Source organism: Physella acuta, unplaced genomic scaffold, assembly GCF_028476545.2.
Source record: "Physella acuta isolate Inbredline_101_S28 unplaced genomic scaffold, ASM2847654v3 ptg000355l, whole genome shotgun sequence".
Classification (NCBI taxonomy): domain Eukaryota; kingdom Metazoa; phylum Mollusca; class Gastropoda; family Physidae; genus Physella; species Physella acuta.
The window spans coordinates 175001-200534 of NW_026731874.1; the positions used below are offsets into that span (position 1 = coordinate 175001).

At 38.6% G+C, this 25534-nt stretch overlaps 2 protein-coding genes across 8 annotated transcripts in view; one reads left to right on the forward strand and one right to left on the reverse strand.

Moving 5' to 3' along the window:
* LOC131941279 (excitatory amino acid transporter 2) overlaps positions 1 to 12201 on the forward strand; it is a 17343-nt gene extending 5142 nt beyond the window's left edge. For 3 of the 4 annotated variants that reach the window (XM_059300446.1, XM_059300448.1, XM_059300447.1), the window contains exons 6-13: positions 3761 to 3803; positions 6782 to 6833; positions 7041 to 7133; positions 7278 to 7404; positions 7488 to 7721; positions 10677 to 10871; positions 11029 to 11163; positions 11530 to 12201. In XM_059300446.1, the coding sequence (XP_059156429.1) occupies positions 3761 to 3803; positions 6782 to 6833; positions 7041 to 7133; positions 7278 to 7404; positions 7488 to 7721; positions 10677 to 10871; positions 11029 to 11163; positions 11530 to 11683 (1033 nt within the window). In that variant the 3' untranslated portion in view covers positions 11684 to 12201. The remainder of the gene's footprint in view (positions 1 to 3760; positions 3804 to 6781; positions 6834 to 7040; positions 7134 to 7277; positions 7405 to 7487; positions 7722 to 10676; positions 10872 to 11028; positions 11164 to 11529) is intronic. The other variant, XM_059300449.1, reaches the window with a different exon arrangement.
* Positions 10783 to 24835, reverse strand: LOC131941280 (archaemetzincin-2). 4 transcript variants are annotated; one of them, XM_059300452.1, is made up of 6 exons: positions 24316 to 24419; positions 23794 to 23962; positions 22702 to 22775; positions 20482 to 20607; positions 16118 to 16719; positions 12293 to 14972 (listed from the first exon to the last, which is right to left on the reverse strand). In XM_059300452.1, exons 3-6 carry the CDS (start codon positions 22730 to 22732, stop codon positions 14688 to 14690), a joined length of 1044 nt encoding a protein of 347 aa, XP_059156435.1. In that variant the 5' UTR covers positions 22733 to 22775; positions 23794 to 23962; positions 24316 to 24419; the 3' UTR covers positions 12293 to 14687. The 4 variants fall into 4 exon arrangements, 3 of the variants coding, with proteins under 3 accessions (XP_059156435.1, XP_059156436.1, XP_059156434.1); XR_009386627.1 differs by lacking the exons at positions 22702 to 22775; positions 23794 to 23962 and adding an exon at positions 10783 to 10893 and having other exon boundaries at positions 12530 to 14972; positions 24316 to 24835; XM_059300453.1 differs by lacking the exon at positions 23794 to 23962 and having other exon boundaries at positions 24316 to 24405.
* Positions 24836 to 25534: the final 699 nt, after the last annotated feature.

Below are 25534 nucleotides of genomic sequence, written 5' to 3' on the forward strand. Positions count from 1 at the left end.
AGAAACCTCAGACATTTCTGTTGATCTCATCAAGTTAGAAATAATAGAAACCTCAGACATTTCTGTTGATCTCATCAGGTTAGAAACCTCAGACATTTCTGTTGATCTCATCAGGTTAGAAATATTAGAAACCTCAGACATTTTTGTTGATCTCATCAGGTTAGAAACCTCAGACATTTTTGTTGATCTCATCAGGTTAGAAACCTCAGACATTTTTGTTGATCTCATCAGGTTAGAAGCCTCAGACATTTTTGTTGATCTCATCAGGTTAGAAACCTCAGACATTTTTGTTGATTTCATCAGGTTAGAAACCTCAGACATTTTTGTTGATCTCATCAGGTTAGAAACCTCAGACATTTTTGTTGATCTCATCAGGTTAGAAACCTCAGACATTTTTGTTGATCTCATCAGGTTAGAAACCTCAGACATTTTTGTTGATCTCATCAGGTTAGAAACCTCAGACATTTTTGTTGATCTCATCAGGTTAGAAACCTCAGACATTTTTGTTGATCTCATCAGGTTAGAAACCTCAGACATTTTTGTTGATCTCATCAGGTTAGAAACCTCAGACATTTTTGTTGATCTCATCAGGTTAGAAACCTCAGACATTTTTGTTGATCTCATCAGGTTAGAAACCTCAGACATATTTGTTGATCTCATCAGGTTAGAAATAATAGAAACCTCAGACATTTCTGTTGATCTCATCAGGTTAGAAACCTCAGACATTTTTGTTGATCTCATCAGGTTAGAAACCTCAGACATTTTTGTTGATCTCATCAGGTTAGAAATGTTGAGACATTTTTGTTGATCTCATCAGATTAGAAACCTCAGACATTTTTGTTGATCTCATCAGGTTAGAAACCTCAGACATTTTTGTTGATCTCATCAGGTTAGAAACCTCAGACATTTTTGTTGATCTCATCAGGTTAGAAACCTCAGACATTTTTGTTGATCTCATCAGGTTAGAAACCTCAGACATTTTCTGTTGATCTCATCAGGTTAGAAACCTCAGACATTTTTGTTGATCTCATCAGGTTAGAAACCTCAGACATTTTTGTTGATCTCATCAGGTTAGAAACCTCAGACATTTTTGTTGATCTCATCAGGTTAGAAACCTCAGACAATTTTGTTGATCTCATCAGGTTAGAAACCTCAGACATTTCTGTTGATCTCATCAGGTTAGAAATAATAGAAACCTCAGACATTTCTGTTGATCTCATCAGGTTAGAAACCTCAGACATTTTTGTTGATCTCATCAGGTTAGAAACCTCAGACATTTCTGTTGATCTCATCAGGTTAGAAACCTCAGACATTTCTGTTGATCTCATCAGGTTAGAAACCTCAGATATTTTTGTTGATCTCATCAGGTTAGAAACCTCAGACATTTTTGTTGATCTCATCAGATTAGAAACCTCAGACATTTTTGTTGATCTCATCAGGTTAGAAACCTCAGACATTTTTGTTGATCTCATCAGGTTAGAAACCTCAGACATTTTTGTTGATCTCATCAGGTTAGAAACCTCAGACAATTTTGTTGATCTCATCAGGTTAGAAACCTCAGACATTTTTGTTGATCTCATCAGGTTAGAAACCTCAGACATTTTTGTTGATCTCATCAGGTTAGAAACCTCAGACATTTTTGTTGATCTCATCAGGTTAGAAACCTCAGACATTTTTGTTGATCTCATCAGGTTAGAAACCTCAGACAATTTTGTTGATCTCATCAGGTTAGAAACCTCAGACATTTTTGTTGATCTCATCAGGTTAGAAACCTCAGACATTTTTGTTGATCTCATCAGGTTAGAAACCTCAGACATTTTTGTTGATCTCATCAGGTTAGAAACCTCAGACATTTTTGTTGATCTCATCAGGTTAGAAACCTCAGACAATTTTGTTGATCTCATCAGGTTAGAAACCTCAGACATTTTTGTTGATCTCATCAGGTTAGAAATAATAGAAACCTCAGACATTTCTGTTGATCTCATCAGGTTAGAAACCTCAGACATTTTTATTGATCTCATCAGGTTAGAAACCTCAGACATTTCTGTTGATCTCATCAGGTTAGAAACCTCAGACATTTCTGTTGATCTCATCAGGTTAGAAACCTCAGACATTTTTGTTGATCTCATCAGGTTAGAAATAATAGAAACCTCAGACATTTCTGTTGATCTCATCAGGTTAGAAACCTCAGACATTTTTGTTGATCTCATCAGGTTAGAAACCTCAGACATTTTTGTTGATCTAATCAGGTTAGAAACCTCAGACATTTTTGTTGATCTCATCAGGTTAGAAACCTCAGACATTTCTGTTGATCTCATCAGGTTAGAAACCTCAGACATTTTTGTTGATCTCATCAGGTTAGAAATAATAGAAACCTCAGACATTTCTGCTGATCTCATCAGGTTAGAAACCTCAGACATTTTTGTTGATCTCATCAGGTTAGAAACCTCAGACATTTTTGTTGATCTCATCAGGTTAGAAACCTCAGACATTTTTGTTGATCTCATCAGGTTAGAAATAATAGAAACTTCAGACATTTCTGTTGATCTCATCAGGTTAGAAACCTCAGACATTTTTGTTGATCTCATCAGGTTAGAAACCTCAGACATTTTTGTTGATCTCATCAGGTTAGAAACCTCAGACATTTTTGTTGATCTCATCAGGTTAGAAACCTCAGACATTTCTGTTGATCTCATCAGGTTAGAAACCTCAGACATTTTTGTTGATCTCATCAGGTTAGAAATAATAGAAACCTCAGACATTTCTGTTGATCTCATCAGGTTAGAAACCTCAGACATTTTTGTTGATCTCATCAGGTTAGAAACCTCAGACATTTTTGTTGATCTCATCAGGTTAGAAACCTCAGACATTTTTGTTAATCTCATCAGGTTAGAAACCTCAGACATTTTTGTTGATCTCATCAGGTTAGAAACCTCAGACATTTCTGTTGATCTCATCAGGTTAGAAACCTCAGACATTTTTGTTGATCTCATCAGGTTAGAAACCTCAGACATTTTTGTTGATCTCATCAGGTTAGAAATAATAGAAACCTCAGACATTTCTGTTGATCTCATCAGGTTAGAAACCTCAGACATTTTTGTTGATCTCATCAGGTTAGAAACCTCAGACATTTTTGTTGATCTCATCAGGTTAGAAACCTCAGACATTTTTGTTGATCTCATCAGGTTAGAAACCTCAGACATTTCTGTTGATCTCATCAGGTTAGAAACCTCAGACATTTTTGTTGATCTCATCAGGTTAGAAATATTAGAAACCTCAGACATTTCTGTTGATCTCATCAGGTTAGAAACCTCAGACATTTTTGTTGATCTCATCAGGTTAGAAACCTCAGACATTTTTGTTGATCTCATCAGGTTAGAAACCTCAGACATTTCTGTTGATCTCATCAGGTTAGAAACCTCAGACATTTTTGTTGATCTCATCAGGTTAGAAACCTTAGACAATTTTGTTGATCTCATCAGGTTAGAAACCTCAGACATTTTTGTTGATCTCATCAGGTTAGAATCCTCAGACATTTTTGTTGATCTCATCAGGTTAGAAATGTTGATATTTTTTGTTGATCTCATCAGGTTAGAAACCTCAGACATTTTTGTTGATCTCATCAGGTTAGAAATGTTGAGACATCTTTGTTGATCTCATCAAGTTAGAAATGTTGATATTTTTGTTGATCTTACCAGACTATAAATGTTTAAATAACTGACACTTGTTAAAGCCACCTCTTAAATTCTCCCCTCCACAGAAATTTATTCCCAGAAAATGTGGTCACGGCTTGCTTTCAACAGGTAAACTCTACTCTACCTATAAATAATATCAACTTCTGGAAGTAGTTGAATTAAGTCTGTAGTGTGACGCTTCGGATTTTAAACTTCATTATCGTTCAATGTGACTTAAACAATTAAAATCTACATTTATTTATTTTCCTTTAATTCGACACCAAAGTAATCGGTAGCCAAGAAAAAATAAACCGGGAGTGATCTCCCCTAAACTTTCTCGAATATTCTAATATAACACTACCAGGGATGGCAACTCGGAATATAGACATGATTTTTGTTTACTTAAACTTTTAAAAATAGAATAAAATCTAGTAGAAAAAAGAATTGCGCACCAAGTGAACGCCAAAGCAAAAAGCACATAATAGTGCGCAATATTATTAGTTCTTTATAAATTTACATGCGTTTTTTGAGAAATCGGAAATAGCGTAAATTAGTACTTCCGGTCTACGGAAATTACTCAAAATTTGATAGAAGGTAGAGAATTATATCTTTTACTTACATGTGAAATTTCATTTATCTATCTAAAATAGTACTCAAGTTATAGGCTTTTGAAAAATTCAAGGTAGAAAAGGTACCACTTCCGGTTGTCGGAAATCGCTCAAAAGCTGAAACGGATCTACGATTTTGATAAAATACCTATATATGAAATTTCATCAACCTAGCTGTAACGGTACTCAAGTAATCGTGTTTACACAGACAGACAGACAGACAGACACACACACACAGACATACGGACAAGATTGCAAAATTATGTTTTTCCGTATCAGTGAGGTGTAAAACGTCGAGATTTGTAAAAATCTCGATTTTTTTTTTTGCACGATTACAATACTTTCTCTATACTTCGTATATACGAGAAAGTAAAAAGATTGTTGCTTTAAAATGGCGACAATGCTATGACTTTAAATGACGACGATGAAATGACTTTAACCCTTTATTTACGGAATTAGGTTCCGAATGACATTTTTTCTTAAACAATGTGTTATCATATTGCTTTTGGCACACTTAAAGCATATGTCGAAGGAAATTTTGTTTCATAAATTTTGAAGGGCCCAAACATATATTGGTACTTATAAGTACCGTCACGAATGTAGGACATTTTTTTCCAAAAATTAAAAAAATTACAAAACAGGAAAAAACGATACAACTTATTAACTAATAACATGGCAATCATTATAACAATCATTTTTTGTAATTTTCACATATAAACCCAGCACAAAAGTATACTTTGAGTACGATTTTTACTGGATTTTCTATCGGAACACATCTTAGACTTCAAACGCAGCAAAAGGTGCCGACATGTCATGCTCCCGCATTCCTGATATATTATTGTCTATCGTCTTTCTGGTGTGGCAACAGTTGCCGGACTAAACCTGCTTTTGCTGGAAGCTTCCAATAGCCATTACAATGAGCCACATAAACAAATATTTTGAAAACGAAATCCTAGTCATTCAGTACACTACTACTAGTAATGCTAGTATAATTGTAGCCTACTAGAATGTTATGACAAGTCTACACTACAGTGTAAAGTTCATAAATAGAAGTGAGCTCAATGTGTTTAGAACAGCCGTAGTATTCTACTGGTTTGTGTTTACTGATTAAAATTTACAAAACGATCTATATTGCATGCAGATGTATGAACTATTACTAGTCTACATGTACACGCTAGTTGTTGTAGACATAACAGTTTTTTTTTCAAAAAATATAACTAACACATCTTACTTCTAGAACTAGACTTTGGTATACAATTACAAATAAAGTATACTAAACCTAGTAAACGAGCCTGCAACTGCCACCTCTATTCTTGTTATTCTTTTACTACTAGAAATCTGCAATTAATTACAATATTTCTGATGAAAACCCTATGCTAACCTTCTTATGAATGAATAAATATAATTTTTTAAGTACATTTCGATAATTAATTATCAAAATAATATTTATGTCACTCCCCATCGAAAATCTGCAATTTCCAAGAAATCCTAAAAAAAAAAAATGACCGTGTGCCCTGACGTTACTTACAAATCCACAAACATCAATCTATTACAAAGACAATTTGATAAAAATTGTAAAACTAGAAGTTAAACACATTGACCTGACTATCGAAGATGTCAATAAACAATATTCGGTGTTGAAAACTTGAAGAATAAGGTAAAACAAAGGGAAATCAGGAACACATTTGAGATATGTACAGAACGATTGTGAACTACAGATACAGCAGAGATTGAAAATGGCGCCACAACAGAAATTTTCAAAAAAAAAAACATCGATCCCTCCACCTAGCTGTGACTCAGGGGAGATGATACTATCAATTACATCAATAATATTTAAATTCGTCTTAAATTAAAAATAATACAGGCGCTTAATTAAAGTGGTACTTGTAAGTGCCGTCAGTGGATAAAGGGTCGAATGGCGACGATGCTATGACTTACACGGTGGGTTTCGTTTTTCAGGAGTGACGCGAATCACCGTTCACCAGAAATGTGTCGTCTGCTTGATTTCTTCCCTTTCAAATACAAGTGGGCAAAATGGGTTGCCTTTTGTCTCACGTTGTATTTTTTAGGAATTTTTTTTACCCTGATTAATTTTTTAAATTAATGAAATTAGTTCAGTAAAATGTAATAAATACTTTTATATATGTTAAACAAGTGTGAATGTTGTCAAAATAAAATAATACAGTAGACCCTAATTCACGTATTTCCCATCTTGTGTTCTGCTCGATGTTCTCAGCTATTAGACCAAAAAAAAAAAAGTTTACAAAAATGCAAACTTACTTACTTCAAACACTAATCGGTAGGTTTTGTTAATTAATACTCATAAATAACCAATTCAACTTGTATAAATTACCAAGAAACATTGTTAAAAAATGAATAACCGGAATCGTCGTTTTCGTCGGCCATCATTACCATGACGACTGTTAAAAAAAAAAAGTAAGTCAAGTGAAAGCCTTAAGTCAGCCATGTTAATGGATTATTCTTGTCACGTGTTTTCAGGCTCAGACCACCTACAGGGCGCGAGACTTTGTGTTAAGCAACCAATCAACAGGCGAGTGGACACATGCACAGAAATCATAATACAGAAATCATAAGACACATGTACAGAAATCATAAGACACATGCACAGAAATCATTAAACACACGTTCATACATGAAACACATACATGAAACACATACAATGCAGATTCAGAGTAAAATATCATGTAGTAAAATTTAGACAAACCACTAGACGCCCCCAACCGATTTAATTGGACAGGTGACGCAAGCAATCAAACATGGCGGACAGTCAACACCACCCGCACTTTGATGGTCAAGGGCGTAGGGATAACCAGCTCAACTAATGTCTTAGGTAGGTCAACTGCCGGCTCCACCAAAGGCTAAGTAGGTCAACTGGCGGCTCCACCAAAGTCGTAAGTAGGTCAACTGCCGGCTCCACCAATGCCTTAAGTAGGTCAACTGCCGGCTCCACCAATGCCTTATGATTTCTCCACAGGCCTGGTGCTGTGCTGTATGATATTCGGGATGGCCTCAGCCTCTGTAGGACCAGTCGCCAAGCCCTTCCTGGCATTCTTCTTCTCGGCCAATGAAATCATCATGAAAATATTGCGCTGGTTCGTCTGGTCAGTGCGTTTGTCTGTCTGTCCAGTTGATGACATCATCACTCATGTAGGACCCCCAAAACCCGCCATGTTTTACTCCCCAGGGTGACGCCGGTGGGCGTGGCATCGCTGATTGCTGTGGCCTTCCTGCAGACGAGCGACCTGGACAGCTCAGTCCGCTCGCTCGGGATGTTCTCCCTCAGTGTGTTGGCCTCGCTGGCCGTCCACCAGTTCCTCATCCTCCCTGCGGTACATTTCATTCTCATCCGCGAAAACCCGTTTTCATTTCTGCTGACCTTGGGACGACCTTGGCTTGTCAGTTTTGCAGCAGCTAGCTCGTAAGTACAGCGTGGTTAAAGGCCAAGTGCCGCACCAAGGGTTAATCATTTAATTTAATGACCTTCTTCGTCAGACATGGCTAGTTTGATTCTCTAAAAATATCTTCGCTAAATATACATATTACAATGGTACCTTTAACATACTGGTACCTTAACATACTGGTACATTAACATACGGGTACCTTAACATACGGGTGCCCTAAGATTTTTGGATAGCCAACGGTCAGTCGGGCGATTGAGATACACGCAACAGATCGGCGACGAAGTTGCTGGATAAGAAACCGCTAAACCTGATGCTACTGGTATTGTAGCGAGGCTATAAATAGAAAACCGCTAAACCTGATGCTACTGGTATTGTAGCGAGGCTATAAATAGAAAACCGCTAAACCTGATGCTACTGGTATTGTAGCGAGGCTATAAATAGAAAACCGCTAAACATGATGCTACTGGTATTGTAGCGAGGCTATAGCTAAACCTGATGCTACTGGTATTGTAGCGAGGCTATAGCTAAACCTGATGCTACTGGTATTGTAGCGAGGCTATAGCTAAACCTGATGCTACTGGTCAGGGGCGGAACTACAGTGCCGCCAGACCCCGCAATGCGGGGGGGGGGGGGGGGGGCAGGCCGTTTAGGGGCCCACGGCTGACCATAATTAATATTTTTAAAAATTTTGAATTTAATTTGGTTTGTACAAGAAAAACACGAGTACGAGTATCTTTATTTTACAGTCACTATACCACGCTCTTCCGCAAACAATAAAATCCATTACACAAACTACTGTGTAAAATATAGACAACTCTTCAAATTTGAATGACTTCTTTGACTCGTTGCCCCCCTTTGATAGCTAAATAGAGGACACGTAACTGTTTGACCGATCCTCCTAAGTGTACTGTGGCGGATGGGGCAGGGGATGGGGACCAAAAAGGGGGCTAAAAATTTGTCGTCAATTTTTTTTATATATTTAAAAGTTATTTATAGTTGTATTTTTTAACCATCGTCAAGGCCGAGTTCTATTTTCCTACAATCAAACACACACTGTCGCCGGCAAAATTCTTTAAAAAAACAACAAAGTCTATAGCACGAGAAGCCACTACATATGAAGTGGGCTTTCATGATGCGCGGTTCTTCTTTGCGGCATTAGTTAGGGACCCGAAATCCATTGTATGTGTTTGCAATAGTGGTTGAATTTGTATCCTGTACTATCTTGTATCCTACAAATAATGAAAAAAATATAACACTAGAAACTTCGGTTTTATATACGTTTACTTGTTTTTGCTTTTACAAAAAAATATCAAATATAGTAAACTTTTAAGGCCTATACTTGGAATTATCTCCCCTGAGTAAGTTTTACAATGGGCGATGCTGACGAACATAGGCGTTTTGTTGTCTCTTTCAAGTTTTTTCCCGAGCCGACCCCCATCCCATCCATCTTTCTTAACCTAGCAAGTATCGAGTAGATCAATGTATCGTTTATGAACTACTTCCTTACCGTACGATTCACATTTTGTCAGACACTAGTCAACAGATATTAATTTACTTGCATAGTATTAGGCACATCTAATTCACAAAACAGGGAAGGTAAGAATTAAGATTATTTTTTATATAATTATTTAGAAATTAATTAAAACGTTTAGAATTAATTGAACATTATTAATAGTCAATTACTATTTATAAATGACGTCATTGAGGTGGGTGTGTGTGAGGGTCTGGCTTTTTGTTAATCGTTAAAAAATGTGACATTATTTGCAGATTTCACCCCCCCCCCCCCCCCCCCCCCCCAAATTCTGAAGGTTATCCGACGCGTGAGCTGGCCACATACAGTTGTACATGGGAAAAACATTTTTCTGTCTATTCTGCATCATTCACCCAATCGCCATGAAAACTTAGGAAGCTGTTGAGTACAGGCCCGCAAAGATTTCTGTCATAGGCCTAACGGAAATATGCGATTTAGCGCCCCGAGATCTTCCAAAAGCGGATGCCGGAAGAAACAATGTGTTGCACCCATCACCCGTTCAGTAATGTAACCGGTAGCTCCAAGAGCCCCGTGACTCCCATGACACCTGGGCCGTCGCTGAGGGACTTACAGGAATGCCTTGGAATGTCTAGTTGGTAGCGTGGACAAACCCGCGCCCTAAGATCCAAGATATGAACTGCCGACATTGTTAACATTTAATTCAACTTCTGAAAAACAGGGCACACGGTTGGTAACGTTTTGATGAAAGCCTCATAAAAATCGGCGTCAGTTTGGTGTGTTGGATTAGATTTTGAGAGTCTTTGCTTCTCACTTGGAAAACTGAATGGGGCCAGCTCGTGTGTTGGTAAACCTCTGATTTATTCGTGTACCAGATGGAAATTAAAAATTTTTTTAGAGCGACTCTTGTTTTCCATATATATATATATATATATATATATATATATATATATATATATATATATATATATAGGGCCCAAAAAAAATTCTGCGGGGGGGGGGGGGGGGGGGGGGGAGGGAGGGCTTTTTTTCTAGTTCCGCCACTGCTACTGTAGCGAGGCTATAAATAGACACGTCGAACAGTCTCAAAGGTAGAATGAAACCAAACTCATTTCATTTTTTTTACAGCCTTCAGGTTAGAGGGGGCGTGGGGGCAAAGAACAGTGACACGAAGATAGCAGGGGTGTACAGTCGTATCTATTCAGCTCAATGATGTTAATATGTTAGTTCCATTACGTTCATGGATAAATAAAGTGTAGCATCGAGTCAAGCTCTTATTAAAAAACCATGTAATACAAGCAGTTGTATTTTGGGGGTGGGTGGGGAGGTCTGACAGATTTATGGCATTGCAATTGACTTCAGTTGGGGAGGGGAAAGGAGGGAGGGGGTTCTACAACACCGGACTTGAAAGTTGTTGAACATTGAAAAAGTTAAGTTTTGGAAGTTAAAAATTGGATCTAATGTGCCGATGGTCCTGATGTAGGGCTGTGGCGATACCAGAAACTCTGCGGGCGCTGGAAGAGGAGCAACACATAGACAAGCGCATCACCAGGTTTGTTGTACCATTCGCCACGACCATCAACCGTGACGGAAGCTGCATCTTTATCGTCTGCTCCTGCGTCTTTATAGGTCAGCTCGTTGGTGCGGACCTCCATGCTGGCAGGATCGTTCTTTTATGGTAGGTCAGCACATGTTGGTCACTACAAGTAGGTTAGAACATATAGGTCACCACGTGTTTTTGAAGTGTGATTTACATTTATGTAGGTCATTACATCATTTATATAGGTCATTACATCAATTCAGCGTGTCAATGGCCTTGACCAACTTTCTTCCAGGGTTTTGACCAGTGTCGTGTCCCTGGCTATCCCATCGGTACCCAGTGCAGGGGTGGTGGCGGTCGTTATCAACTTGACCGCTCTGGGGATCCCAGCAGACCTCGTGGGTCTGTTGTTTGCTACAGAATGGTTGCTGTAAGTCTGTTGTTTGCTACAGAATGGTTGCTGTAAGTCTGTTGTTTGCTACAGAATGGTTGCTGTAAGTCTGTTGTTTGCTACAGAATGGTTGCTGTAAGTCTGTTGTTTGCTACAGAATGGTTGCTGTAAGTCTGTTGTTTGCTACAGAATGGTTGCTGTAAGTCTGTTGTTTGCTACAGAATGGTTGCTGTAAGTCTGTTGTTTGCTACAGAATGGTTGCTGTAAGTCTGTTGTTTGCTACAGAATGGTTGCTGTAAGTCTGTTGTTTGCTACAGAATGGTTGCTGTAAGTCTGTTGTTTGCTACAGAATGGTTGCTGTAAGTCTGTTGTTTGCTACAAAATGACCTTATCTTTTGCCTGCAGTGACCGCTTCAGGTCAGGAACAAATATGCTGAGTCATGGTTTCTGTGCTATGGTGACCTACAGGTATTGTAAGAGCTACCTCCAGAAACAAGAGAGCTACCTGGATGACATAGAACTTGATGTTTCTGAGCCAATGGTCAAATCTAAGAATTGACAAGATCTAACCGGCTAGGCCAGGGTTAGCCAGAAGATCTAACCGGCTAGGCCAGGGTTAGCCAGAAGATCTAACCGGCTAGGCCAGAAGATCTAACCGGCTAGGCCAGAAGATCTAACCGGCTAGGCCAGAAGATCTAACCGGCTAGGCCAGAAGATCTAACCGGCTAGGCCAGAAGATCTAACCGGCTAGGCCAGAAGATCTAACCGGCTAGGCCAGAAGATCTAACCGGCTAGGCCAGAAGATCTAACCGGCTAGGCCAGAAGATCTAACCGGCTAGGCCAGAAGATCTAACCGGCTAGGCCAGAAGATCTAACCGGCTAGGCCAGAAGATCTAACCGGCTAGGCCAGAAGATCTAACCGGCTAGGCCAGAAGATCTAACCGGCTAGGCCAGAAGATCTAACCGGCTAGGCCAGAAGATCTAACCGGCTAGGCCAGAAGATCTAACCTGCTAGGCCAGAAGATCTAACCTGCTAGGCCAGAAGATCTAACCGGCTAGGCCAGAAGATCTAACCGGCTAGGCCAGGGTTAGCCAGAAGATCTAACCGGCTAGGCTAGTAGATCTAACCAGTTATCTGTATCAAAACAAGCAAAACATAAGTCACCTGAGAGGACCCATACAATCTGTAAATCACATTTAGATGACCAAATCACATGGAGCAAGAGCAAACAAAATAGATGAGTCACATTTTTTGACAATATACATATTTTTCTACTAATAACATTTATCTGCATATTTCTGTATACTGAAACTATAAAATCTGAAAATAAAAAAAAACTTATAACTCCAAATAACAAGCTTGTTACTTGGGACTTTGTTTAAACATGAGAGAAGAACTGTTTACCTGCATCAATACTTTGGTTCATTCAGCTACAAGCTTGACCTTTATGTAGATATGTATTGCACAGTAGTTTTAATCTGACTCCAGCTGACGCAAGCAAAGACTCCAGCGGCTGACTCAGGTAAACATCTGACTCCAGTGGCTGACTCAGCCAAACTTATGACTCCATCAGGCTGACTCAGGTAAACATCTGACTCAGGGAAACATCTGACTCCATCAGGCTGACTCAGGTAAACACCTGACTCAGGGAAACATCTGACTCCAGTGGCTGACTCAGGTAAACATCTGACTCCAGTGGCTGACTCAGGTAAACATCTGACTCCAGCAGGCTGACTCAGGTAAACATCTGACTCAGGTAAACATCTGACTCCAGCAGGCTGACTCAGGTAAACATCTGACTCCAGTGGCTGACTCAGGTAAACATCTGACTCAGGTAAACATCTGACTCAGGTAAACATCTGACTCAGGTAAACATCTGACTCAGGTAAACATCTGACTCAGGTAAACATCTGACTCCAGTGGCTGACTCAGGTAAACATCTGACTCCAGTGGCTGACTCAGGTAAACATCTGACTCAGGTAAACATCTGACTCCAGTAGGCTGACTCAGGTAAACATCTGACTCAGGTAAACATCTGACTCCAGTGGCTGACTCAGGTAAACATCTGACTCAGGTAAACATCTGACTCCAGCAGGCTGACTCAGGTAAACATCTGACTCCAGTGGCTGACTCAGGTAAACATCTGACTCAGGTAAACATCTGACTCAGGTAAACATCTGACTCAGGTAAACATCTGACTCAGGTAAACATCTGACTCAGGTAAACATCTGACTCCAGTGGCTGACTCAGGTAAACATCTGACTCCAGTGGCTGACTCAGGTAAACATCTGACTCCAGTGGCTGACTCAGCCAAACTTATGACTCCATCAGGCTGACTCAGGTAAACATCTGACTCAGGGAAACATCTGACTCCAGTGGCTGACTCAGGTAAACATCTGACTCCAGTGGCTGACTCAGCCAAACTTATGACTCCATCAGGCTGACTCAGGTAAACATCTGACTCAGGGAAACATCTGACTCCAGTGGCTGACTCAGCCAAACTTATGACTCCATCAGGCTGACTCAGGTAAACATCTGACTCAGGGAAACATCTGACTCCAGTGGCTGACTCAGGTAAACATCTGACTCCAGTGGCTGACTCAGGTAAACATCAGACTCAGGTAAACATCTGACTCCAGCAGGCTGACTCAGGTAAACATCTGACTCAGGTAAACATCTGACTCCAGCAGGCTGACTCAGGTAAACATCTGACTCCAGCAGGCTGACTCAGGTAAACATCTGACTCCAGCAGGCTGACTCAGGTAAACATCTGACTCCAGTGGCTGACTCAGGTAAACATCTGACTCAGGTAAACATCTGACTCCAGCAGGCTGACTCAGGTAAACATCTGACTCCAGTGGCTGACTCAGGTAAACATCTGACTCAGGTAAACATCTGACTCCAGCAGGCTGACTCAGGTAAACATCTGACTCCAGCAGGCTGACTCAGGTAAACATCTGACTCCAGTGGCTGACTCAGGTAAACATCTGACTCCAGTAGGCTGACTCAGGTGAACATCTGACTCCAGCAGGCTGACTCAGGTAAACATCTGACTCCAGCAGGCTGACTCAGGTAAACATCTGACTCCAGTGGCTGACTCAGGTAAACATCTGACTCAGGTAAACATCTGACTCCAGCGGCTGACTCAGGTAAACATCTGACTCAGGTAAACATCTGACTCAGGTGAACATCTGACTCAGGTAAACATCTGACTCCAGTGGCTGACTCAGGTAAACATCTGATGGCTGACTCAGGTAAACATCTGACTCAGGTAAACATCTGACTCCAGCGGCTGACTCAGGTAAACATCTGACTCCAGTGGCTGACTCAGGTAAACATCTGACTCCAGTTGCTGACTCAGGTAAACATCTGACTCAGGTAAACATCTGACTCCAGTGGCTGACTCAGGTAAACATCTGACTCAGGTAAACATCTGACTCAGGTAAACATCTGACTCCAGTGGCTGACTCAGGTAAACATCTGACTCAGGTAAACATCTGACTCCAGCGGCTGACTCAGGTAAACATCTGACTCCAGTTGCTGACGCAGGTGAAGGCAGTGATCAAGACCCGAGGTAGCTGACAGCTTGCTGCAGCCATAGACTTGACTCTTGGAAGTTGTTGCAGTGGTCTAGCTGAGAGCTGATGCTGTGGAGAAACTCAAGCATCAACTTGTAGCGCTCCAAGACATCAAACCTGCAGGAGGCCTGCACCTTCCTCAGACACACAGGACACAGAAACAGCGGCTGGGCCAGAGCCTGGCTCACGGCGCTGCTTTCATTCATAGCACAGCGGAAAAACTTGCAGTGGTCTAGTCCAAATAGATGGCACAGCTCATGGGTCAAGGTCTGGAATAATAAACAAGTTCAGAAGTCAAATTCTGGAATAATAAACAAGTTCAGAGGTCAAATTCTGGAATAATCAAATAGCTTATAGGTCAAATTCTGGAATAATAAACAAGTTCATGGGTCAAATTGTGGAATAATTAAATAGCTCATAGGTCAAATTGTGGAATAATTAAATAGCTCATAGGTCAAATTTTGGAAAAATTAAATAGCTCATAGGTCAAATTGTGGAATAATTAAATAGCTCATAGGTCAAATTTTGGAAAAATTAAATAGCTCATAGGTCAAATTGTGGAATAATTAAATAGCTCATAGGTCAAATTTTGGAAAAATTAAATAGCTCATAGGTCAAATTGTGGAATAATTAAATAGCTCATAGGTCAAATTTTGGAAAAATTAAATAGCTCATAGGTCAAATTCTGGAATAATTAAATAGCTCATAGGTCAAATTGTGGAATAATTTAATAGCTCATAGGCCAAATTCTGGAAAAATTAAATAGCTCATAGGTCAAGTTCTGGAATAATTAAATAGCTCATAGATCAAGTTCTGAATGCTGTTTGCCTGAAGGCATTTGTTGTATTTAGGCAAGACTCTTTCAGAAACTATCTGGCCCCTAATTATTTTTTAAAGATTTAAAAATAGCAAACAATGAGCATGTCTATGAGAGTGACAAGCTCTCACAAACAGTGTTTCTTCCAGACTTTTTTCTCGGGGGGGGGGGGGGGGGGGCACTTGAAATTTTTTGGGGGGGGGGGGGGGCGGGGCGGGGCGGTAGACTTTCTTCGGGGGGGGGGGGCGGACACTGTTAAAAGTATATATTTTCTATATAAATTTCATTTAGTTCGGGGGGGGGGGGGGGGGGGGGGGGGCGGTAAAAAAAATTTCGGGGGGCAACCCCCCCCCCCCCCCCCAAAGAGATGCCTGGAAGAAACTCTGCTCACAAACAGGGTGTGTATGTATCAGGAACATTGGCTGAAACACAGATGTGGGCTATATCATTTTGTCTGCAGAAATATTAGCATCAGACAAGTACAAAAAATGGCATGTTAATAGATTCTACATTTGCACTGAAAACATATTCTATTTGTAATTTATGACTAAAGGAATCATCGTTGTTTTAAAAGCTAGAGCCAATCTTATTTCTGACCTTGAAGAGTTGCCAGAGTAGCTTCCCATCCACTGTGCCTATATCCTGGCCAGTCTGAGCTAGGTGGTCTCCCCTTCCAAAGCTGACAACAGCTGCCTTGTGTTTGTAGGAGGCTTGGCCCAGCACAGAGTTGAAGCCCTGGGGGTAAAGGTCAGCCCAGGTCAGGCCAGCAACACACAGCCCATCTCTGGGCAGCTCAGCCTCCAAGAGTGGCAGGAGATCATCCACACAGTAGCGGCCAGTGGGAGCTTGCTGCTCTCTCACACTCCACTGTCTTGACTCAGGGCTGACAGGGGGTAGGATCAAAACCTCATAGCCCAGGAAAAAGATCTGAGTCCAGCTTTGTAGAACTTCAAACAGGCCAAGGGTCAACTGGTGGATGGTCAGGGTCAAGTCAGTGATGAATGCTGGGAAGGGAAGCACAGGCAAGAGGTAGATGACCTGACGTCTGGGCAGACACAGACTGGACAGCTGCAAGACATCTCGGGCAGACTTCCACTGGATAAATGTCTGGCCTACATACAGGGGAGCTGACCTGGTCAGTGGAGTAAACAGGTCAGTCTGATGACCACAGGCAGCACAATCTTCATCCAATGTTGGACCTAAGGGACACACAATACAACAAATGTTGGACACACAATACAACAAATGTTGGACACACAATACAACAAATGTTGGACACACAATACAACAAATGTTGGACACACAATACAACAAATGTTGGACACACAATACAACAAATGTTGGACACACAATACAACAAATGTTGGACACACAATACAACAAATGTTGGACACACAATACAACAAATGTTGGACACACAATACAACAAATGTTGGACACACAATACAACAAATGTTGGACACACAATACAACAAATGTTGGACACACAATACAACCTTGATAAAGTGTTGGACTGGAGGGAAAAGAAATTTGGTTGTGTGTAACAGGGGGGGGGGTTCTTGAAGATTGAGATTCGACTATGTTTACCTTGAGATTCCAACTATGTTTACCTTGAGATTCCAACTATGTTTACCTTGAGATTCCAACTATGTTTACCTTGAGATTCCAACTATGTTTACCTTGAGATTCCAACTATGTTTACCTTGAGATTCCAACTATGTTTACCTTGAGATTCCAACTATGTTTACCTTGAGATTCCAACTATGTTTACCTTGAGATTCCAACTATGTTTACCTTGAGATTCGACTATGTTTACCTTGAGATTCCAACTATGTTTACCTTGAGATTCCAACTATGTTTACCTTGAGATTCCAACTATGTTTACCTTGAGATTCCAACTATGTTTACCTTGAGATTCGACTATGTTTACCTTGAGATTCCAACTATGTTTACCTTGAGATTCCAACTATGTTTACCTTGAGATTCCAACTATGTTTACCTTGAGATTCCAACTATGTTTACCTTGAGATTCCAACTATGTTTACCTTGAGATTCCAACTATGTTTACCTTGAGATCCAACTATGTTTACCTTGAGATTCCAACTATGTTTACCTTGAGATTCCAACTATGTTTACCTTGAGATTCCAACTATGTTTACCTTGAGATTCCAACTATGTTTACCTTGAGATTCCAACTATGTTTACCTTGAGATTCCAACTATGTTTACCTTGAGATTCCAACTATGTTTACCTTGAGATTCCAACTATGTTTACCTTGAGATTCCAACTATGTTTACCTTGAGATTCCAACTATGTTTACCTTGAGATTCCAACTATGTTTACCTTGAGATTCCAACTATGTTTACCTTGAGATTCCAACTATGTTTACCTTGAGATTCCAACTATGTTTACCTTGAGATTCCAACTATGTTTACCTTGAGATTCCAACTATGTTTACCTTGAGATTCCAACTATGTTTACCTTGAGATTCCAACTATGTTTACCTTGAGATTCCAACTATGTTTACCTTGAGATTCCAACTATGTTTACCTTGAGATTCCAACTATGTTTACCTTGAGATTCCAACTATGTTTACCTTGAGATTCCAACTATGTTTACCTTGAGATTCCAACTATGTTTACCTTGAGATTCCAACTATGTTTACCTTGAGATTCCAACTATGTTTACCTTGAGATTCCAACTATGTTTACCTTGAGATTCCAACTATGTTTACCTTGAGATTCCAACTATGTTTACCTTGAGATTCCAACTATGTTTACCTTGAGATTCCAACTATGTTTACCTTGAGATTCCAACTATGTTTACCTTGAGATTCCAACTATGTTTACCTTGAGATTCCAACTATGTTTACCTTGAGATTCCAACTATGTTTACCTTGAGATTCCAACTATGTTTACCTTGAGATTCCAACTATGTTTACCTTGAGATTCCAACTATGTTTACCTTGAGATTCCAACTATGTTTACCTTGAGATTCCAACTATGTTTACCTTGAGATTCCAACTATGTTTACCTTGAGATTCCAACTATGTTTACCTTGAGATTCCAACTATGTTTACCTTGAGATTCCAACTATGTTTACCTTGAGATTCCAACTATGTTTACCTTGAGATTCCAACTATGTTTACCTTGAGATTCCAACTATGTTTACCTTGAGATTCCAACTATGTTTACCTTGAGATTCCAACTATGTTTACCTTGAGATTCCAACTATGTTTACCTTGAGATTCCAACTATGTTTACCTTGAGATTCCAACTATGTTTACCTTGAGATTCCAACTATGTTTACCTTGAGATTCCAACTATGTTTACCTTGAGATTCCAACTATGTTTACCTTGAGATTCCAACTATGTTTACCTTGAGATTCCAACTATGTTTACCTTGAGATTCCAACTATGTTTACCTTGAGATTCCAACTATGTTTACCTTGAGATTCCAACTATGTTTACCTTGAGATTCCAACTATGTTTACCTTGAGATTCCAACTATGTTTACCTTGAGATTCCAACTATGTTTACCTTGAGATTCCAACTATGTTTACCTTGAGATTCCAACTATGTTTACCTTGAGATTCCAACTATGTTTACCTTGAGATTCCAACTATGTTTACCTTGAGATTCCAACTATGTTTACCTTGAGATTCCAACTATGTTTACCTTGAGATTCCAACTATGTTTACCTTGAGATTCCAACTATGTTTACCTTGAGATTCCAACTATGTTTACCTTGAGATTCCAACTATGTTTACCTTGAGATTCCAACTATGTTTACCTTGAGATTCCAACTATGTTTACCTTGAGATTCCAACTATGTTTACCTTGAGATTCCAACTATGTTTACCTTGAGATTCCAACTATGTTTACCTTGAGATTCCAACTATGTTTACCTTGAGATTCCAACTATGTTTACCTTGAGATTCCAACTATGTTTACCTTGAGATTCCAACTATGTTTACCTTGAGATTCCAACTAAGTTTACCTTGAGATTCCAACTATGTTTACCTTGAGATTCCAACTATGTTTACCTTGAGATTCCAACTATGTTTACCTTGAGATTCCAACTATGTTTACCTTGAGATTCCAACTATGTTTACCTTGAGATTCCAACTATGTTTATCTTGAGATTCCAACTATGTTTACCTTGAGATTCCAACTAAGTTTACCTTGAGATTCCAACTATGTTTACCTTGAGATTCCAACTATGTTTACCTTGAGATCCAAGTATGTTTACCTTGAGATTCCAACTATGTTTACCTTGAGATTCCAACTATGTTTACCTTGAGATTCCAACTATGTTTACCTTGAGATTCCAACTATGTTTACCTTGAGATTCCAACTATGTTTACCTTGAGATCCAAGTATGTTTACCTTGAGATTCCAACTATGTTTACCTTGAGATTCCAACTATGTTTACCTTGAGATTCCAACTATGTTTACCTTGAGATTCATACTATGTTTACCTTGAGATTCCAACTATGTTTACCTTGAGATTCCAACTATGTTTACCTTGAGATTCCAACTATGTTTACCTTGAGATTCCAACTATGTTTACCTTGAGATCCTACTATGTTTACCTTGAGATTCCAACTATGTTTACCTTGAGATTCCAACTATGTTTACCTTGAGATTCCAACTATGTTTACCTTGAGATTCCAACTATGTTTACCTTGAGATCCAACTATGTTTACCTTGAGATTCCAACTATGTTTACCTTGAGATTCCAACTATGTTTACCTTGAGATTCCAACTATGTTTACCTTGAGATTCCAACTATGTTTACCTTGAGATTCCAACTATGTTTACCCTGAGATTCCAACTATGTTTACCTTGAGATTCCAACTATGTTTACCTTGAGATTCCAACTATGTTTACCTTGAGATTCCAACTATGTTTACCTTGAGATTCCAACTATGTTTACCTTGAGATTCCAACTATGTTTACCTTGAGATTCCAAAGAGTTGAAGAGAGCAATGAACCCCTGGTCAGTTCTGGTCAAACCTGTGTCCAGGTACAGCCGAGCTAAACTGAACAATCTTTGGGCTGATGCAGGGAACTTGTCCAGATTGCCTGGGGAGAATTCAAACACATGTACCACACCACCACACCACCACACCACCAGATGACACTACACCACACCACCACACCACCACACCACCAGATGACACTACACCAGATGACACTACACCACACACCACATGACACCACCAGATAAAACCACACCAGATGATACCACACATGACACCACACATGATGACACTACACCACACACCACATGACACCACCAGATAAAACAACACCAGATGATACCACACATGACACCACACATGATGACACTACACCACACACCACATGACACCACCAGATAAAACCACACCAGATGATACCACACATGACACCACACATGATGACACTACACCACCCACCACATTACATGACACCACCAGATAAAACCACACCAGATGATACCACACATGACACCACACATGATGACACTACACCACCCACCACATTACATGACACCACCAGATGACACTACACCACACACCACATGACACCACCAGATAAAACCACACCAGATGACACCACAAATGACACCAGATGACACAACACCACCCACCACATTACATGACACCACAGAATACATACAACCACACCACAGTTTTGTAACACATGCATTGATTGGCTGTACAGAAACACTGTAATACATCTTTAATACAGCCCACTTTGTAGTCATTTGTACTTTGCTGATAAAATTCTTAGAATTTCCTTTTTAAGCTAAAGGATAGTAAATGGCCCTGATATGCTATATTTGTTTACATTTTCACTGACAAAATTAAAACAACCAAATTTTTTTTTAGCTTTTTAAAAATTTTTTTAGTCACAAAAAAACTTGAAACATTAAATAATAAAATCTTTAGTAAGTCCTACAACCAAAAAAAAGTTTTTCTACCCATATTTATTTTAATAACAGTGCTATTAACATCATTAAAAAAATATTAAATTGTCCTTTCAAGAGTTTTTTAGGTGTTCAGCTGCTGGGTGTAATCATGACCTATTAATGAACTTGGCCTTTTTATGGGTGTGTGGTGAAGGTCACTTCAACTATACACAGAAAGAATGTTTCACTTCATAGTGATCAGTTTGTTGACGTGTTTTCCCCTGAATCATTATGATTTTTAATCGCTCTTCATGTCTAAAAACAATAAACCTGAAGTTCTCTATGAAGTCTATTGTTTTTTGTTTTTTTTTAAATAGGAAATACAAAATGTTTGTCAGGTTATAGATCTAGAATATAGATTCTTTGTCTTGTTTTTTTTTTAAATATAAAAATGTTAATATGACTTTATAATTAGATCTTTAGATCTAGATGTATAGATTCTATACGGGCATGCTAATTTATAGGATAAAGAAGGGTACTAAGAGTGTAAGAAAAAAGTCACAGAAAAAACAACACAAAAAAAAAAACCCCAGAAAAAAAGTCACAGCAATAAAGTCATGGGGAAAAAGTCACAAAGATGTATAGCTGAAGATTGAAGCTAAAAAGTGAATAGCTATACAGAAGAACCTTTTACCCTTCTAATATAAACATGAATTGTTCACAAAGGATTCAGCAATTATTTTTAATGAATTTTTTCCATACACCTAAGTAAGGCTGCTATTTTTCAGCCGCCATCTTGTTTACGTAATAGACAATATAAGGCATACTCATTTTAAAAAACAACCGTTCAATCTTTTAATTCAATCATAAAATGTTCTAAACATGTCAGAAATTATTTGAATTAGGCTAGGCCACCTTCATTATTATAATTTTCAATTAGAGCTATGTGCAAAATTAATAGCAAATAACAGCAGTACTTAAGTTTCCTGTAGTATTTCAGGTGCTGATATTATTGTAACTTTTAGTATTTCAGGTGCTGATATTCTTGTAACTTTTAGTGATATGATTTATCAAAATACAATTTTTTAAAAATTGGTTTTATGTTGATTTTTTTTGCTTCCTTGTGTTGTCTCCCATTAACAATATTCTGTTATTCACCCCATTAGAAACAAAACAAATGGATTTCTCAGCTTCTAATTAAGCTACCAATATAAATGAAGTATCTATGTAAAGCTTAACTTCAACAACCAGTAACTAACAGGTTTATAAGGTAGAAAACTCACGGTTGTTGAGAAACTGCAAGACGCGAAACATGAAAAGATGAGGCGGTAAACTGCAAGAAGAAAATGCGAGACACCTGCGGAATCAAGGGTAAATAGCCAGACACAATATGAAAAAAAATTGTTTCATGTTTTTGAGTTTTTGTTTTTTTTTATAGTTATAAACTAAATAAGTTGATATATCACAAAAGTTGTGTCGTTCTTTTTTTAAATCTAGTTTTGATTTTTTAAAATATATATTAAAACATCTTAACATCCTACGACTGCCCGCTCTTGTGTTGTTGAAGGTAGGAGAAAATGGTGTCTTGATAGACAGGTCAGTGTGAGTTCACAAAGAGAATATTATTTTAGGCTATATTTTTAAAATCTATATCTAGATATTCAAAATTCTTAGCATTGCCATCCGCTTCTTGCCCGCTCACGTTTTCTAATCTGCGCAAAAAAAAAAAACGCAGTTTGTAGGGACACAGTTAGTGCATACAAAAACTTTAACATAGGTTAGGTCGGTATACATTTCGAGCCGTCCCACTTTTACTAATTAAGTCTTCATAGTGACAGGACACTGTGCGACCTTAATATCATATACTGCCTTGAATTTTTTGGGGAAAAAAGTATACCTGCATGCCGCAACATCATTCAAGGTCAATACCTTGGTGAATTATTTTAAGTTCGGTTTCAATGAGTATAACTGTATATAGCCCTCTCCTCCACCACATAAAAAATAAAAAATTACTAACATGGTCAGGTTCAAAAGTGGAATGTTGGATGCAAGAAGGGGAGCGGGTGGTATTGAAACAACGAAGCTGTTTCTTTAATCGTAAAAAATAAATTTGTCTGGAAATTTGTAATCTCATTTTTAATTAATTAGTTAATTTTATAATCTCTAAAGAAAACAAAGGGAGATAGTTTATCTAGTTTACTAGTTGAGATTTATTAAGGCACAACACACAACACTATGAGTGTGTGGTATGTGGCCTGACCTATTAAATATATTATTGTTTTGAGTTTATATTGAACTCAATGCACACAAAAGAAACGCCGGTTGGTTGAGGCTACACCGAGGGTTCGTTCTGCTACATAATAAAGGAAACTTACTTTGCAACAATACAATAAATATATGTTTGTGGCGGCAGAAGGCCTCGGTGTTCCAAACAAAAGAAATAAGTTGATCTATCCTCTGCGGTATTTCTGGCGGTTTTTAACAAGGTGGTATTCTAAGTCTACACAAAAGATGGTGAAGTTCACAAATCATCAGAATGTCTAGCTTGGAAAAATCAGAAGTTTAACAATTAAATGAAACGTCTTTCAAGTCTGCATCAAATAACACTGTGAATCGGTCACGGTAAATTTTCGCAGACAGCCTCGCATCCTACCACCACCCTGCGTAAGTAGCGGGTTGTGGTAAAATACACGGCAAAAAGTCTCGTGACCGACGGTTATTGCGCCCTTCTCGCAGTTTACTGCCTCGCCATTTCCCAAAACTCATTAATTCTAAATCTAATCTTATGCTTATAATTAAAAATTATGCTACTACCTATTTGTTACTCGGCTACTACTAAAACAGATCAGATATATTCTCATTCTGATGTATTCATTATATTGAAATATATTGCTTACCGATCAAAAATCCATAATCTTTTTTGCAGATAGATCTAGTTTCTACTCCAGTGTTTTTGTTGACAGCCTGACAGTCAGGTAAATTTGACACCAAAGACTCGGTTGTTATGTTGTTTTCAAAATTATTGCTAACGTTATGCTGATTAGAATGAGATCTAGATCTAGATCTATGATCATGATGAATCTTCTGCAGCTCACACTTATCGTTAGCAGTCTCAGTGGAAGACTGAAGTTTTGAGTTATCTGCAGGTTTCTTGCTATGATTAGTTTGAGTAGACTTAAGTCTACTGCTAACCTCTTCTACACTGCTGTTTAATCCCATTTTTAGAATTTCATTTGAATCTAAAATTTATTCTAAATCTAGATATTAGATAAATCTAAACTATCATAATCAAACATACGCTATAATAATAATAAATATAGAGCTAGATCTAGATCTAGATTTTTATTTCGTCATTAGATGATTTTTGTTTCGGACGATTGTTTATACTAACTTTATACCAGTCTGACAATGGATTCGTCCGGCCAATGGTTGGCGTTGTATAGTCTAAAAATAAAACGTCAACAAACATGAACTCACTTAGGCACCGAAACAAACTGAGAAAGAATACTGTTTTCATATGGATTATGAAAATGTTAGGACTTTGAGGGGTGTCCCCCCCCCCCCCACCAGCAAGAGATGCCAGGTCTGCATAGATTTATACCTGAGATATTTGTAAACAGTATTGTTTTTTTAAACAGCCTCCCACCCCTCTCCCACCCGAACACAGTAGACAAAGATCTATGAGTCTATAACATTTTATGGAACGTAGGGGAGGAGGGGTTGAAAAGTCACAGATTTCACTTATTAGGATCTGGAGACCAGAATTGTGAACCTTTAACTTTGAACCGTTTCCGTCAGTTAGAAATGCCCGAATTTTCGCTCCGGCGTTCGATCTAGACACACAGAATGGCGACTGACGACAGACAAGGGAAGCAAGTTAAATAAAAGCTTATAAACAAATTTAATAAAAAACGTTTCAATAACAAGCTTTTATGTAATAACGCACTAAAAATAACGCACTAAAAATGAGAAAATAAATGATACACTACTATTTAAATAACTTTAAAGAAAAGCGTGGGACACTTTTGTAATATATTGAGAATTGTGAAGTCAAGGGAACTCACTCTTCTTGTATTAGTCTTATATTTATAATGTTGTTTTGGGTGATGTCCCTTG

Excerpts from the sequence above, each read along its gene's own strand:
- LOC131941280 (XM_059300451.1), bottom strand. The coding sequence starts at position 24,637 with ATGGGATTAAACAGCAGTGTAGAAGAGGTTAGCAGTAGACTTAAGTCT. Across the intron at positions 20,608-24,315 it reads AGATTATGGATTTTTGATCG|GCAATCTGGACAAGTTCCCT; the intron begins GTAAGCAATATA and ends AATTCTCCCCAG. Across the intron at positions 14,973-16,117 it reads TACTCTGGCAACTCTTCAAG|ACCTTGACCCATGAGCTGTG; the intron begins GTCAGAAATAAG and ends TTATTATTCCAG.